This window comes from Gopherus evgoodei, chromosome 6 (assembly GCF_007399415.2).
Source record: "Gopherus evgoodei ecotype Sinaloan lineage chromosome 6, rGopEvg1_v1.p, whole genome shotgun sequence".
Lineage (NCBI taxonomy): Eukaryota > Metazoa > Chordata > Testudines > Testudinidae > Gopherus > Gopherus evgoodei.
Genome location: NC_044327.1, coordinates 93,012,070 through 93,028,482, shown reverse-complemented (window position 1 = coordinate 93,028,482; position 16,413 = coordinate 93,012,070). Strand labels below are relative to the sequence as shown.

The 16,413-nt window shown below is 42.7% G+C and overlaps 1 protein-coding gene across 1 annotated transcript in view; it reads left to right on the top strand.

Moving 5' to 3' along the window:
* The first annotated feature begins 7,695 nt into the window (after window positions 1–7,695).
* PIK3R1 (phosphoinositide-3-kinase regulatory subunit 1) overlaps window positions 7,696–16,413 on the top strand; it is a 70,892-nt gene continuing 62,174 nt past the window's right edge. The window contains exon 1 of the mRNA XM_030566902.1: window positions 7,696–8,436. Within this exon, the coding sequence (XP_030422762.1) occupies window positions 8,103–8,436 (334 nt within the window). The 5' untranslated portion in view covers window positions 7,696–8,102. The remainder of the gene's footprint in view (window positions 8,437–16,413) is intronic.

Genomic DNA, 16,413 nt, shown 5'->3' with positions numbered 1-16,413 from the left:
AGAGATAGCAGTCTGGACAGAAGAGGTGTACTTTTCTTTTTTTTCTTTACTCTACCTTTGCCTTTAATCCTGCATTTTTTAAGCCCTCAACAAGTGTATGATGGATAGGCCTGGTAGTTCCCTCAACATCCCTCAATTTACTGTATTTAATATATAAATTACAGGAATGTTCAGGCAAGTCCCCATCACGAATGGAGCCCTGTTGTGCTTGTTGATGTACACAGAAGCAGAAAGCACCAGTGCTGAGATAAGTCAACCTAAAGAACTGATACAGAAGTGGTGCTAATGGTGTTTAAAGGGAGTCCATTCAGTTATCCTTGGATGCAAAGGCAGAGGTTACAATGAGGCTGGAGATTCAGAGAGGAGGAAAACAATTTAAATAGTCCACAGAATCCTAGAAGGAAATCATGGGAAAACTTGCCTCAGGAGAACATATTTGAAAAAAAATAGTTTGATTTTATGTTCTAATTAAAAATGTTTGGTGTCAGATCAGTGAAAAAATGCTCCTGCTACAAAATACTAAATACCAGCCTAAAACTCATTTGTTTAATACTGGGCCTACATAACAGTAGTAACTAATTTAACATACCAAAGAGAAATGTAACATTTAATAATAGAGTTCAGGATTTTCCAGAGTTTTGTGATTAAAAATTCCTTGATTAAAAAGAAAAATATAGGGTCAACAGTAAGCCAGAATTCAAAAAATATTTAGTTTCCTCCATGTCCACTAACCTTTTAGAAAGAGTGAAAACTAATTAGATTGTACTGAAGAGAATCTGTTTTGCTCCCTACCTAAAATGGTTAGAATCAGTCGATGAACAGATTTTTTTTTTCGGGAATGAATCACTAAAAACAGAGCAGTTTCCTATGAAAATGTGCTTTTGTTTTAATCATCAGGCTCCACACCATATACCTTTTTGGGCATCCACATTACTTCATCAGTCTAAGTCTTGCTGTTTCTTCTATCACATTTCAAAGATCTGACCTTTTCCCTTTGTCCAGATAGGCAAAACTCTTATCCATGCCCTTATGTCCTGTCTTGATTACTGCAACCACTTTTTCTCTGACCTCCTCCACACTCACCACCTTTCTCCAATCCATACAAAGCACAGCTGCTAAAATCATCTTCTTGGCTAGTCAATCTGACAATATCTCGCCCTTCTGAATCCCTCCACTGGCTCTCCCTGTTCCACCACATCAAGCTTACATTTCTTGTCCTTGCTTTCAAGATTCTGCATAACTCGACCCACGCCTACACATCCAGCCTTGTCCCTTATCTTGTGACTGAGTCCACTCATACCCTCCTCCCTCTCCCCATTACATGGCCTTGATTACCTGTTTGCTTCTTGCATAGCTGACTCTGTATGATTTTCCATGCTGCTGGCCTCTATGCATTACAAGTCCTCCCAGAACTGACCTGCCAAGCCACTCTCACTGAAATTTCTCAAGACCCACTTTCACACTGACACCCACAAGTGAATCATAATAACACGTGTATACATATTTGTTATTTACAGACAAATACCTATTCTAGCACGATGTGTGCATGCCTTAATGCATGATCCTGTTGCCGCAACCCATGTGCTTTTGTTACACCTGCTGTTGTCACATACAATTTAGAGTGTAAATTCTTTCAGAGCAGGGACTAATCTGCACTGTGTGAAGCCTAGCATTCTTTGACACTGTAAAATTATAATTATACCTGCCTAGTATCTTGGCTCCCACTGCCTCTCATTTTAGTGTGCTTCTTCCTTTATCCTCCCCTCACCCCATGCCAGGACTGTTCATAGTAGTGACACCTGGGTTCATGACAGCTTAGAGCATGTACCACGAGTACACAAGGGTTCGTTATCATCTGTCCCAGATTTTGCAGGCTAGCCCTGTTTTTTTTAAATAGGACTGTCCCACAGTCAAGTTTGAGAACTTGGGAACGGTCATCACGTTGTGACAAGATGATGTTTTGACACAACACCATGCTGTTGGTGCAGCCACCAATGAAGACAACACTGCGTTGCAGTGGGTACCCATATACACACACGGATACAGTCAGGCCTGTCTTCTGGACACTCAACCCGACCCTCATATATTACATTATTATAAAAAACACACCCAAAGAGGATCAGGATGCTGAGAGGACCATGATCTCTCACTGTCCCAACTCTCATCTCCCGTTAGCCTTTGTCCTCCTTTGTGCATTGGTATCCTTTGCTGCACTGAGTTGGATTCACACTGCCAGGCCCCAAGGCACTGGCCTGCCTTGGGGCCTGCGGCTGTGTGTACAGCGCCGCGCATACTGCGGGACGGCAGGCACAACAGTCACAACTAGGCTGCTCCGCCAGCCCCCCGCATCCTAACCTGCTTTGTCCCTAGTGCCAAGAAAAGCCAACGGGCCCCGGGGTCCCTGCGGGGTAAGGTGACCAAGTGGCAGCTGCGGGCCTTGATTTCCTTCTGCTCCCTCTCGGGGCTGCTGGGGGTCAATGGGCAGGCGGGGCGAGCGGCTCCGGGGGGCGCCCGGCCGGCAAGGAGAAGCCCCCGGGTGGAAGCGCGGCGGCGGCGGCGGCGGCGGGACCTCTGCCGACCCCCAGCGCAGAGGCTGCCCGCCGCATGACAGCGCGGCCGAATGGGCGGTGCCCGGCCCTTGCAGCCGGAGCGGGTTGGCCGGGCGTGGGGAGGAGGGGCGCACGCCGGGCTGGGCGGGGGCACGGAGCGGAGGGGCGCTGGGGCGGCGAGTGGAGCTGCAGGAGCCGAGCGGGGAGCGACGGCAGTGCCGGCCGCAGGGAGCGAGGGACGGCGCGGAGCCGCTGCGGACGGTAAGGGCTGCACGCGCCCGGCCCCGCCTGCCAGCCGCAGCCCCAGCCCCGGGGAAGAGCTGCCCGAGCGAGCCGGGCGCTGGGCTCCTTCCTGCACGGCCGGGGCCTCGCGGAGCAGGGCAGGCTCTGAGCCCCGCGACCCGGGGGTGGTGTCAGGCAGGGCAGGAAGCGCTGCCCCGTGCAGCGTGGTGGGACTGTGCTGCGGGCGGCCTGTGACCCCGCGGCGGGAGGCGTTGGGCTGTTAAAACCTGGCTTAGCCCTTAGTTAGTCCTCCCCGTGGCCGAGCTGGCGAGAGAGCGACCGGGGTTTGCTCTGTGCAGCCCGCTTGGCTCTTTGTGTGCAGCGGCTTGTGCAGCCTGTGCCCCTGGTTCGACCGTGCCGCGACCTGCACCGGCGCTTGGGGAGGGGAGAAGGGATCGCAGGACGCTCCCAACTTTTAAACTTGGAACCAAAGCAGGCATGATGTCCCCACACCGTACTAGTGATTCCTTTTTAATAAAGGAATTGGCTGATTTAGCAAACCAACAAGTGGCCGGCACTTCCTACTTCAGTGATACTGTTACAGCCTGTGGTGTATGAGCATAGCAAGATGTTACATTTTTATATTGTTGAAAAGCTTTCATAACATTGCAACTTTAGATTTAAAGGTCAGCATTCAATCTCTTCTTCGTGGCCAATATGAGCAATCCGTACAACTTCACATGAAATACTATCCCATTTCTTTATTTTCATTAGAACTCGGGGGTATAAGTACATAATGCAGTTATTCCTGTTTTTTTAAACGGACTGTGTTTAGAAACTTTAAAAATAAATTAATATTTACTTGCATTATGTTAGGAGATTTATGGTAAGAACTATGCTTTGCCTTTCTTTCCCTGTGATCTCTCAAAACTTTCCCCTTATATTTAAAAAACCCTTTCAGAGTTACTTAGTAATATAACTAATGTCCTCAATTTAGCAGGTTTATATACAGATTTCTACAACAAACTTTTTTCACTGGAGAGAGACATTTAGCAGCTTGGTATGGGAATATTTTATACTGCTTTGAGAAACTGCATTGCTTTCTGAATCTTAATAATGGTATTTGAAGAAACACTTAACAAAAGCTATTCTATTGCGACTTTCCTGTCTCGTTTTGTAGAAACAATCTAATGGTTCAAGGATTCTGGCCCATAAGTGGGAGGAAAAAGTACACTTGGTTGCCAAATCCCTGCCTCCAAGCCCTGGCTGTACTTGTAATATGTTGTGCTGACAATTATTAGTTTGTCCCCCAATCCTACACTAATGGAAAGCTGATTTCCTTGCAGAAGTGATTTCAGTCTATGGGTGACCTCTTAACTGCCTGTCAGAGGATTCCAGAGGGGATTACTTATCCTTCCTCTTAATAGGATAGAAAGACACTTAGGTAAAAATACTCCCCCCCCCAAATTAAAATTAAAAAATCCAAGATGATATCATTTATCTCCAGCATGGCCTTGCAGTCATTGTATATATAATATTTTATGGAATGTCTGCTTAAATTTCAGAATGACATTCCTTGCTGGAATCTGGGATTGATCAACATAGTTTGTCTGTGTAGAAATATTTGAATTAATTCAGTGCAGGAAACCACAGATGCTTAAACTGCTTCATCTAAGGATAAAGCATTCTAAATGGTGTGATAAATCATACACAATATATTTTATGATACTTCATTGGTTTATTATATTAACTTTCTTTTCTTTAGCAAAATAACAACCAAACAAACTGCTTATCTTGCTTATTTTTATTTAGAGGATAGTAGCATCACACTTTCATTGTAGAGATAACTGAAATTTGAATTGCGTCTTGTAGACACCTAGTGGGGAGAAGTTAGTCAAGCAAATATCCATTGATAAACTTCTATTTCATTTCTTTCAGTGCATTGCACTGCATCTCTACATTTTTTGATCTGGTCTGCTGACAAAGCTCATGTGATAATTAAAGAAGGAAAGTTTTTATGCTGGACACTTTTTTTTCCTAGGAATTTTCTTTTTCCCCACAGTGGATTAGGGAATCTTTGGAAAGAAATGTCATATGAATGCATGTATGATAGGAACAATTGTATCTTGTGAGTAGTCTATTGAGGGCAGGGAGGGAATGGATTTTTGTTACCCTGATGATATAGAAGTATTTTGTGGATATATGTGAACATGAGCAAATTAAAGCAAGTCTCCCTCCAGCCTGGCAAGGATTGAAAGCAGCATTTATTCACGGAGGTGGAAGGCAGATACCTTCCTTTTTAGTTAGTCAACAGAGGAATGCTGCTGTGGGAGGAAATGCTTTGGTACCACAGATGTGGGTGCCAGAACATTATTTTTTTGGATGTGGGGAAAAATAGTTAAAAGTCTGAGTGGGGGATGATGTGTAGGAACCTCTAGCAATCTACAGTTGAATTTTAAGTAAGTGTTAGCACAACGCAAGGCACGTCATAGAGTGAGTGGAATTCTGCCTGAGAATTCGGGATTGATAAGGGTTACAAGTACTCCTATCTCCTCAGGATCAAGCCCTTAGGCTGCAAATAGAACAAATTAGCATTTGGTATGTTTACAATCCTCCTTCTACCCCATTGCACCCTACTCCACCTCATCTGCCACCTGGCTATTCATTCATATTTCCTCCCTAAATATAACATTTTCTTGCCAATGGTATGTCCTTTTTTTCTCCTTTTAAACTCTCCTAGCTGAATAATAATTAAGGCAGTCTCTTAGCTATTTATTTTTAACTCAGATATCTGAAGATAGAGACAATATAACTCCATTTGGAATATTTATTTATGTAACATCTTAACTGGACAAAATAAAGAACTGGTGACACTGTTGATTTTTCTAAAGAGAGCATTGCTGTACAGCTGAACTAATATCGAAGACTTATTTATTGCTGTTTTTAAAAACTCTTTAACCAGGTTTGCACATCTGTGTATAAAGACTGACTGGGCTTTATGTGAAGAACTTTGGTAGCGGGACAAAATGGCTGCTGTCCCCCCACCCAAAACTGACTTATGTTGTGGTCTAGCCTTATGGAAACCGTTTTTCCTGGCAGACACCACCTCTGCTCCAGCATACTAACTGCAACTTCTCTGTCATTGTTTGGGCCACTAAGTATGTGCAAGTGTGACTTCAGTAACTCCTTCCCAGTCCAACTGCAATGGTGTGCTAGTCTCCAGGTGCCATTATAGCAGCCAGAAATTACCAGGAGCAAGGATTTTATGTTCCTCCTCCCTTGGTAGCTGGGATGGAGGGTGATGCAGCAACCATTATGGCAACTCTGTGTCTCTTGAGAATTCTACTATGCCTGATGAATCCAACAGTGCCCAGTTAAATTGGGCTTAGGGCAACTTCATGCTACCTGAGCAAGGCAAAATTTTTCTAACATACCAGTGAATCTGGCCCTTTGTTCTCACATTCTTCTTTCCGTTATAGGACTATTCAGTCTTGATTTTTTTTCTACTACATTAAACTAGTTTATAACCATTTCTTACACTTGCATAGCACTTCAATACACAGTAACATTATTGCCTACTCATATTACATAATTCTTAAGACTTTTTATTGTGCTGCGTTTTAAAAGTTTTTCAGTGCAACAATGAATAGTTCGCGCTCTTTGGTATCCCAGCACAGCCGTTCAAGTTATGATTGGACACAAGTAGATGCAAAGGAATAACAGTTGAAATAATAAAGTTTTAAAGGATTCTGTTGTTCTGTCTGTCTGGTTAGTGTGTATTAAAAGGTTATTTTTCAACAGTGTATTTTACTCATTGCTTTCTAGTTAGACTTGATTGAACTTTCAGACCAATAGTTTCTTGTATTAAGTAATTTAAGTATCCACCCTTGCAGCGCTGCTCATGCTCCTTCTTAGGTGGTCTGTGTGTGTCATTTTCAGTTGCTGAGTAACATACTTTACCACTGGAAAAACAAACTAAAAATTGAGGGGGAAGACCCTCACCTAACCAAAACCACAAAGTAGCATAACTTAAGAAAAATTGAGAGAGGAAAGGATTACTTCTGACTTCTGTTGCACAGAGCATGAAAATTAAGGAAGCTGTGCTAAAAGGTCCCAAAGAATTTGTTGAAGGGAGGGTATCTTAGTCAAAGTAGCATCATTTGTCACTCCTCTTCCTCCCCCAACTGTTTCTCAAACAGCAAGTAAGCTATTCTATGCAAGCATGTATGAAGGTCCCTGGGGTTACAGGAAAACAATTCTGCACATCCTCATTTTCTGCTAAAACCTCAGGGGAATACCCTGGACATGAATTCTGACCATGTCATCACTAATTCTAGTGGGTTCCCATTCTGTCGTGGCATATCTCCTGTGATGTGCTAGCAGAAAGGCAATAGATGGAGTCCTGCTGCCAGGTTACAGTGTGCTGAGGGAAGAAGTGTGGAGCAGCTAGCCCTCTACATGTCCCCCAGTATCCATAGTGTATGCCATGTGTCTTGAGACATGGAGGTTCAGAGGGACATACTTCCTATTTGACTGAAGGATTAAATTGGTCTCTTCTGACCAGATAAGACTTTGGAAAATTAGCATGTGTAAATGGCCATAGTTTTGATGTGACTTTGACCCTCTTTTCCGCCTTTCCATGGGAATGTAGGACCTGTCCCATGTTTTGAGAAGTATGTCTTGCATATAACTTAAATGCAACTTCGTTGAAGTCTTGCAAGCTTAATGAAGTCTGGAACAATGTCATGAATCTTCATTTTTTCTTCTATTTCTAGGTACAGCATGTGTGCAGAGCTCACTAACGGATGTTAAATGTATGGAGATATACCTATCTCATAGAACTGGAAGGAACCTTGAAAAGTCATCAAGTCCAGTCGCCTGCCTTCACTGACAGGACAAAGTACTGATTTTGCCCTAGATCCCTAAATGGCCCCCTCAAGGACTGAGCTCACAGCTCTGGGTTTAGCAGGCCAGTGCTCAAACCACTGAGCTATCTCTCTTTTGTGTTCTATGGCAAGTACATCAGAAGAAGGTGTAACAGGCTGTAAAATTCAGCTTGAATTCTTGGTCTCAGGAGTGCCAGGAAACTCAGAAAAGGAATTAATTGGAAGAATATTGATCTAGACTTGAAGTGGAACGCATCAGCAACATAATACCAGATCCTGGTGCTTTCTGAATCTTTGGAGGATTGTATTCTTTAGGAACTCCTATTGACATTTTAACTATCCCATTTAGTACATTTTTAATCTGTTTGTACATAAAGATTAATCTGGACAACTTGAGTTTTGTTATTGTTTAATTACATTATTGAATGTTAAAATATTTGCCAAGATGAGTGCAGAAGGATACCAGTACAGAGCTTTATATGACTACAAAAAAGAGCGAGAAGAAGACATTGACTTGCACTTAGGGGATATATTAACTGTGAATAAAGGTACCTTAGTAGCACTTGGATTTACTGAAGGGGAAGAAGCGAAGCCTGAGGAAATTGGTTGGTTGAACGGCTGTAATGAAACCACAGGGGAGAGGGGAGATTTTCCAGGAACTTACGTAGAATATATTGGAAGAAAAAAAATATCTCCCCCGACTCCGAAGCCTCGTCCTCCTCGACCCCTTCCTGTAGCACCAAGTTCTGCAAAAGCTGAAGCAGACAGTGAGCAGCAAGGTTAGTGCTGTGAGCTCAATAATTGTTTTTCTTGTGACTTTTTTTTCCTCATCAGATTTCTCTCTGTTCCACAGTTTTCATTTAAATATAAGTATATGTATAGGACAACCTGGCAAATGTACTGTAGTCAGCAATTTATAGAAATCCTATAAAGATTTCATATGGAGAATGAGCAGATATTACTGTTTAAGTTTTTAAAAGCTGAAGGCAGTTTTTCCATTTTTGGTGCCTCCAACTCACTAGCAGGAATTCTCTGCAAATATTGCATTCCCACTGTAAAATTATTTTGTTAATGGCTTAAAAATATAGAAATATTTTCAACCAGGGTTATATCTAACATTTTCTCTTATAGTAAGATCAGATATTTATAAAATAAGTAATAGCTTGACCATAGAAGACACTCCAGTTATTTTACTGTATCCCCTTTCCAGAAAGTGTCTAGTTTCTTTCTGTATAAAGGAGAAAGAACTTCCTACATTTAAGCACATTCTTCCCTAACTTCTGCAACACGGTGGTCAGAATGAAGGTAGGATTTGGCCTGTGGTCCGTAGCTGACATTAGAAGGAGTTTTAATTGAAAATTTTAAGTAAATATCTGTGTCAAGGTGATTTGTCTAATCTACCTACTAAGATTCAGACTTTTAGGCTATGTTGACACTAACACTTTTGTCGGCAAAACCTTTTTGTTGGTCAGGGATGTGAAAAAAACCGCACCCCTGATGAACAAAAATCTCACCCACAAAAGCGTTGGTGTCAGCAGTACTGCGTTGGTGGGAGAGTCTCTTGCCTGCATAGCAACCACTGCTCATTGGGGGTGGCTTAATTATGCAGGCAGGAGAGCTCTCTCCTACTGCATCGGGTGGCTACACAGGAGACCTTACAGTGGCGCAGCTGCAGCGGTATAGCTGTGCCACTGTAAGGTCACTGAAGACATAGTCTTAGATATTTGCCTTAAACCAAAAGAAACCAGGCAAGCCTAGCAGACAGTATTTTGATATTTAAATTAAAAGACACTTTTTGCATTAGTCCTTATTTCAGATACAGAACAATTACTTGTGATTTTTTTGTTTTAAAGCATTTCTGCAATAGTTTCCTTTTGTTCTATTTTGTTTGTTTTTACCAGTTATTAACTACATGTAGTAGCATTTTTGTTTAGATCACCCTGATTTGTATGGTGGCACAATCGTCATATACAATGACATCACATTGTGCTACCATAGAGGTGGTGTTACTCAGAATCATGACATCAGTTAATCGGATGGAGTGGGATGGAAGCTGGTTATGAGGCTCTGTTTATACATAGCTGCTTTGATAATCTACAATGCCCAGAAGGGGAATTAAGAAAATTGTATGTAACTAAATGGGAATTTCTAAGAGACACTTCCAAAATGTGGTGGAGGCTTAATAAAGAACTCTCATGACTTATTCTTCACAGTAACTCATCCTCAAATATTTATGAATTACTTGTAACTCTTAGTGTTTTGATCATAGGAACTTAAACCCTGGGTAAAATTTTTAAAAGCGTCTGTATCCCATTTTTAAATTCGAGCCCGAAGTGCCTAAATCATTCAAAGTATTTAGTCATGTAGTGGGATTTTCAAAAGCACCCAGGCCCAAGTGTTTAAAACTACTTATGCTTTGCTCTGCTCATTGTTGTAATTCCTAATCCCTAGGTGACCTGCCCCAGACTAGGCACCCAGTTTTCCGTACAATACATGAAGAGAGTTTAGGCACCTAGAAAGGGATTTTCAGAAGCTGACCACCTGGGCATGAACTTTCCTAAGCCATTCAGAAGTGAAGTGGTGAGAAGAAGGGCTTAGGCATCTAAGTGGCTGACCCGGGGCACATGGCTGATGGGCCAGAGATTGCCACCTCTCCACTCAAGATCATCAGCTGTGAATCTTCTGGAGTTAGGCACCTAAGCCGGGTCAGCTTTTACGTAGCCCATGCCCTAGCATCCAGAGCTGTATCTCCTGCTTGTGCTTGAAACCTGTCTTATGCTTGCTGTATGCCCTCGTTCCTTTTCTGCATGTGTTTTGCTGCCCCTGCGCCTATTGGTAGTCTGCCTCTGACCTCCCTGATGTAGGGGTTGACAAGTAACAGGTATTAGGCTCTGAGCATGCCTACAGGATTGGGCCCCACTGGTGAGATAAGTGTTCCCCTGCCTACTTTAAGAATCCTATTTTGGTGTCTCTGAGGCTTAGACTTAAGCCATAGCTTTAAGCCCCTCTTTGGCTGTGGAACAGGATCAGCGCTCAGGTGGCTTTACAGAGGTTGACTTAGGTGCCTTGGGAACTTAGATGCTGGTGCCTATGAAAATGTCAGTGGTGCCTAAATGGTGAATGTTGGGACCTAAGAGGCAGATAAATGCCAATGTATCTTTAAGGATTTGTGCCCTAACTCCCATTCATTTCAGTGGGAGTTGGGTGTCTAAACACTTTTGAAAATCCCATTAGGTATCCTATCTGTATCTTTAGGCATCTAAAAATTTAATCTGCTCCAGTCTTCTAAATCCCATTGGCTTTCAATGGGATTTAAGTTTGGAAGAGCCTAACTTACTTTTGCAAATGAGCTTTAAGTTCCTGACTCAAGTAGGTACTTTTCAAAGTCCCAACCTTTCACTGTCTATTTGGCAACTGGAACATGATGATTTTGATGCGACTACAAGTCTAGTCAAGATTGGTTATTTCTGCTCTAAACATGTTACCTGCAGAATAACTTACTTGGGTGGGCAGTAAAAACAAGGAGTCAGCACTCTGAACACAGGTAGCAGGCAGTGTTCATTTGAAAATACATCAGGCTAGGAGCAGAATACATTTATTGCATTATGTGCTGAGGCAGTCACCATTAACGGGCAGTAACTGCTGAGTCAGAAATGGAGGGGGTACGCAGTAACTTGCCTGAGCTCCACAGGTCTCCACCACACTTACTTTAGGGCAATTTAGAAAGTTATCCTCAGAGCTGTATAGTGACCGTCAAACTTTTCAGAGAAGTCACACAGCTAATGTTGATGCTTTGGAGCCCCTTATGAATGTGCTCATTATGGACACTTCTGCAAGCTATGACTCCGGCTGTTCAGTGAAATTCTGCCATTGCCTTAGAGCCCATTGTTGGTTGGTTGTATGAGTGCACTGTGCTGGTAAAAATCCAGACGAAAATAAGTATCTCCCTTTTGAGTGGGACAGTGCCCAGAGCTCCAGTGGCAGAATCTCCCCTAGCTCTTGCCTCAAGCCAGAGTATTAATTAAATGCAAGATTAGAATTCTTTGATTACCTTGGGGCTCTGGTGACTCAGAACTGCAAAACGTGCCAAATTTTAACAGAGAATTTAGTAATTTGAAAGGAGATTGGCCAACAGCCAGAGTGAGTTTTTGCAGAAACTTTTAAAAATCATTTTTGCAGTCCTAGACCTGTAACTTCCTGGTGAAAAATTCTTTACTTCCCCAAGACTTCTCTGAATTCAGGAGTTTCTGTGTATCTTGTAAGAGTTGACTATTCAGTTAGCACGTAACGATGATTGAATGGCGTTCTCTGCACAGTTGTGAGGGGAATACAGAACTTTGAACGTTAAGTGGCAGTGTGAAGAGTTACGTTTCTATGTTCACTTGAGACAAACTTGAAAAGAGAAGATTGAAAAGGGATTTATATTTTTTTGTTAAATAAAACACAGCACACACACGTCTTAAAAAAATAAGGTCTGGGTATGTGCACCAAATACTGGAGACAAAAAGAGGGTGGGTTGAGGGGAAGGGGGAAATCAAACTAAAAGGAGGGAATAGAAACTGATGTTCAATATAAACACAAGAAAAAAGTCATTTGGACCAAAAAAGGGGGAGGGGAGGCAAGGGTGTCACTGGAATGAGACCTGGAGGTGAAAGGGGAGATACAGTCCAGTTACAGTAACAGATGAAAATAAGAGTAGAGTAGTTACAAATGCATTTGATTTTCAGATGGCTAGTTCTGGTTTCAAACTTGCTGCAGGGAATGGAACAGTTAGTATTGTCTACAAGCCAAACTGCCATGGCAGCAAGCCAATGAGATTCTTCCCAGGATGATAAGTATTGCTCTGCACACTCCTAGAATGCATTTTGAATATATTAATGCTTGCTGAGAAACTTGCTTGACTGTATTTGGTCAAGTTTATATTTTCATTGCTTAACAGTTTGAAACTGCTGTAAATCAAAGTGACAGACTGGTGAGGGAATTGGAAATAATGGCATCTTTCTTTACTGCATCAGTCTGTCTATAGTCTGTGCTTTTTATTTGTTCTGTAATTTGAGCCAACTATATGTGTATATTGACACAATGATAGTAGTTTTAGTGAGCTTATCAGAAAGACAGTTCTTTGTACCATACCAGTTCCTTAAAATTAATTTTGATCTGCCAATGTCTAAAGTTGACAGAATTTTTAATAATCTTGACTATTTACGGTTTTTTTTTGTTGTTTTTTGTATTTTTCTCATTCTAGTCAATTTCTAGTCAACTTCACTTTCAGGTTTCCATTCACTAGACCAGGGGAGGCAACCTCTGGCATGCGTGGCACTCACACTGCCTGGGTCCTGGTCACCGGTCCAGGGGGCTCTGCATTTTAATTGAATTTTAAATGAAACTTCTTAAATGTTTTAAAAACCTTTATTACCTTGCATAAAACAATAGTTTAGTTATATATATTATAGACTTATAGATAGAGACCTTCTAAAAACGTTAGCGTATTACTGGCACGCGAAACCTTAAATTAGAGTGAATAAATGAAGACTCAGCACACCATTTGTGAAAGGCTGCTGATACCTGCACTAGACCATAGCCACCATTTTGGCCCAGATGAGTAACGGCACGTTAGTAGTCCTATTAAATGTAATGGTGCGAGTAAAATTAAAATTACTTCTAACATTTGCAGTATCAAAGCCTTTGTTTATAAACTGCATAGAAATCTTTATTATTCAAAATTATAAGCTATTAGAATATTTGTCAATCTTAAATTCTGTAAAAGCAGTTTTTACTAAACTTAAACTATAATTTTGGGCACCATTTGAACTGACTGTCCCATTTAAGTTATTTATGGGAGAATGGGGAGGGCTGGAATTCTGGTTAGTTACATGAAATTTTAGGATTTTTCATTTTGCGTATCTTCTCTCCTCCTTCCAATTTCTCTGAATTCAGAACATGTTTGGTTTGCATGGGGTTGATTTTTCTACTGCATCTGGGTGGGATCTTGGTTGGGGGGAAGGGTGGGAGGGAGAGCTGATTCAGTGCCGCTCAGGGCTATGCTGCACAGAGCCAGCCTTCCCTTATGCCACTGGTACAGAGTTCCTGCCCTGACATGCACCTGGTGTATGGAGGAAAAAGGGAGGCATAGGGATGCTGGCACTCTAGATAGCAGAGCCACTTCCCACCAGGGGAATGTTCCCGAGCTGAGAGGGGATTCTCTCTTAGCCTTCTGTAGCCTCTTGAAGTTTACACATTGCAAAATAGCCGTAGCAAGGTGGGGAATCCATCTGTATGACTTTAATGGACATAATAAGTTCATGTTTACAGCTTAGGTGAGCAATTCCTTTCCTCTGCCCTACAAATCCTTCTCCGATTCCAAAATCAACAGGTTACTTGTAGCCCTGTTAAGTTCCCTGTTTTTTTGACTCAGCTCTCATCTGACCAAATGTATTCATAGAATATAATTTTTGCATATCTGAATAAGTTTGCTGAAAGTGGATCTTAGACTCTGAAGTTTCATTAATTTACAGAAATGTTTTCAGATTGAATTTTGTATACTAAGTTGTCCTCATTTTTAAAAATTGCCCATCTCATTCTGCAAACTCAAACCAGAATTTCACCTTAGCCATTTGTTTCACTTAATTTACTGTTCTAAAAAGCTTGGTTACTTCCTGTTCAATTTAAACTGTCACATCTGTTAACAATGAACTCGCTCAAAGGGTATGCAAAGCATTAATAATCACGAGTAGAGGCCGTTCAGCATCATCACAGAAATTCAGCATAGATTTTTAAACCCTTCATTCTCTGTCCTGCTATATAGTTACAAATCAGCAAGTCAAACACAATGGCTGTGATGGGGTACACTCATTGTAGGGGGAACCTCCTTGTGCCTTCCTCTGGAGACCAGCTCCTGCATGGTGTAGTGCCCTCTTCCATTGGCTACTGACACTGTGACCCTTCTCTCTCTCTCTCTCCTTGATTCAGGGTACTCCCTCTTTGTGACTCAGTCATCCGGCCAGGACATTATATAGTCCTCCCAGGATAACAAAGTGCCTCCAGACTAGCTGCCCAGCTGGCATCTCCAACAATACTTTGCCATTTCCTAGAAGCTCTCTACAGAGGGTCCCTGGGCTGGAACCCAATAATGAGCAGCCAAGATCTGCCCAGTTGTACTCCTTGCTGCTGTTTACCTCGGCTCTTTCTACTGAGCCCTCTCAGGCATTCTTTCCCCACAATTCCTCTGGGATTGACCCTTCTTCCAGGGTTAGGATCCCAGGGCTTATTCTCCTCTCCCCTCTCTGGTCCCAGAGAGTGACGGCACACTCCCTCTTTGCAGCCGCCTTCTGCTCTTGACTTCCTGGCTTTATGCTAACCAGCCTGCTCCTGCCCACCTGGACTTCATGTTCAGTTAAGCCTGGTGTTCCCTCCAGGTGCAGCCAGATACTGTAATTGGCCTCTCAGGCCCACATTAACCCCTTCAGGGTCTGAGTGGGTTGCACACCCCACCACAATGGCACATGGCATAAAGTGTTGGGACTCCCTTTCCCCTCCTGCTTAACCTGTCGATGACCAATTGTGGGATGCTGTGTGTGGCAAAGACCAAAATGGAGGGAGAAAATTTTAAATGCTATATGATTCATTCCTTTATTGTAATTAACCTCAATGCAATTATTTCTTTGCAATGTAAATAATGTTCAATAATATCAATGAGGGAGACATTTTAGGTGGAATATAAGTAACTTGGGGACTAAAATGAGTAATGACCTACAAAGTAAGGGGCATTTGAGAAGTATGCTTGGAGCACCACTTCCTAGAGAAGTGATGGCTATCTGATGACATGCAAGCTCAGCTGTACAGATCTTGATGCTGTGAGACTGCATAGTTCTAAGATTCCACTATTCAGAAATAATGTTGATTTGGTGCTCCACTTGCATTGCTGCACTGGAAAGCTGAGGGGAAGAGGAGCTCAGCACTTTCTGCTGGCAGTCAAGGAAAGAGTGAGCAGATAAACCCTAGTGGTGTGAGGAGAGGAGATGCCAAGGGCTCTTTATTTCCTTCCTTCCTTTTTCCCCTACACAAACACACTCTTTGAGGATGAGTGTCCATCCTCCTCTGCAAGGTGTGGAGGAAATAGATCATGTTCCCTCCCAGCCCATCATGGGTTGCCAACTTTCTGACTGAGCAAAACCGAACACCCCCGCCCCTTCTCCAAGGCCTCACCCCGCTCACTCCATCCCCACTCCTTCTGTCGCTTGCTCTCACCCACCCTCACTCACTTGCTCATTTTCACCGGGGTAGGGAGGGACCCTTTTCGACCAGGTGTTTGGTTGAAAACGACACCTAGCAACCCTACCATGCGGTGGAAAAAGAAGGAAATTGTCAGGAGAAGGGAAGAGTCTTAATCTCATCAAGTTAATGGATTTGCCAGTTAAATGAAGGCTTCTAGGAAGTTGTCAGGATTGCTCCTGGTGCCTTAATACTGGTCATAACAACCTTAGAGTTGTGAGCTTCATTTTTGAAATGTTTACTCATGGGGGAATTCTGCGCCACTGTGCAATGCACAATTTGCGCAGAAATTAATGTTATGTGCAGAATTTCCTTTTCTTCCCACAAAAATGGGCTGCAGAGCTGTTGGCCACCACTGTGGGGCACTGGACCTGGCAGAGCCCAGCTCACAAATGGAAGATAATGGGAAGGAGTTGGAGGATATCCAGCAGCTGCAGTACCCAGCCTGCCCTGAAGGAAGGAGGCAGCATGCTGGAAATGCTGTA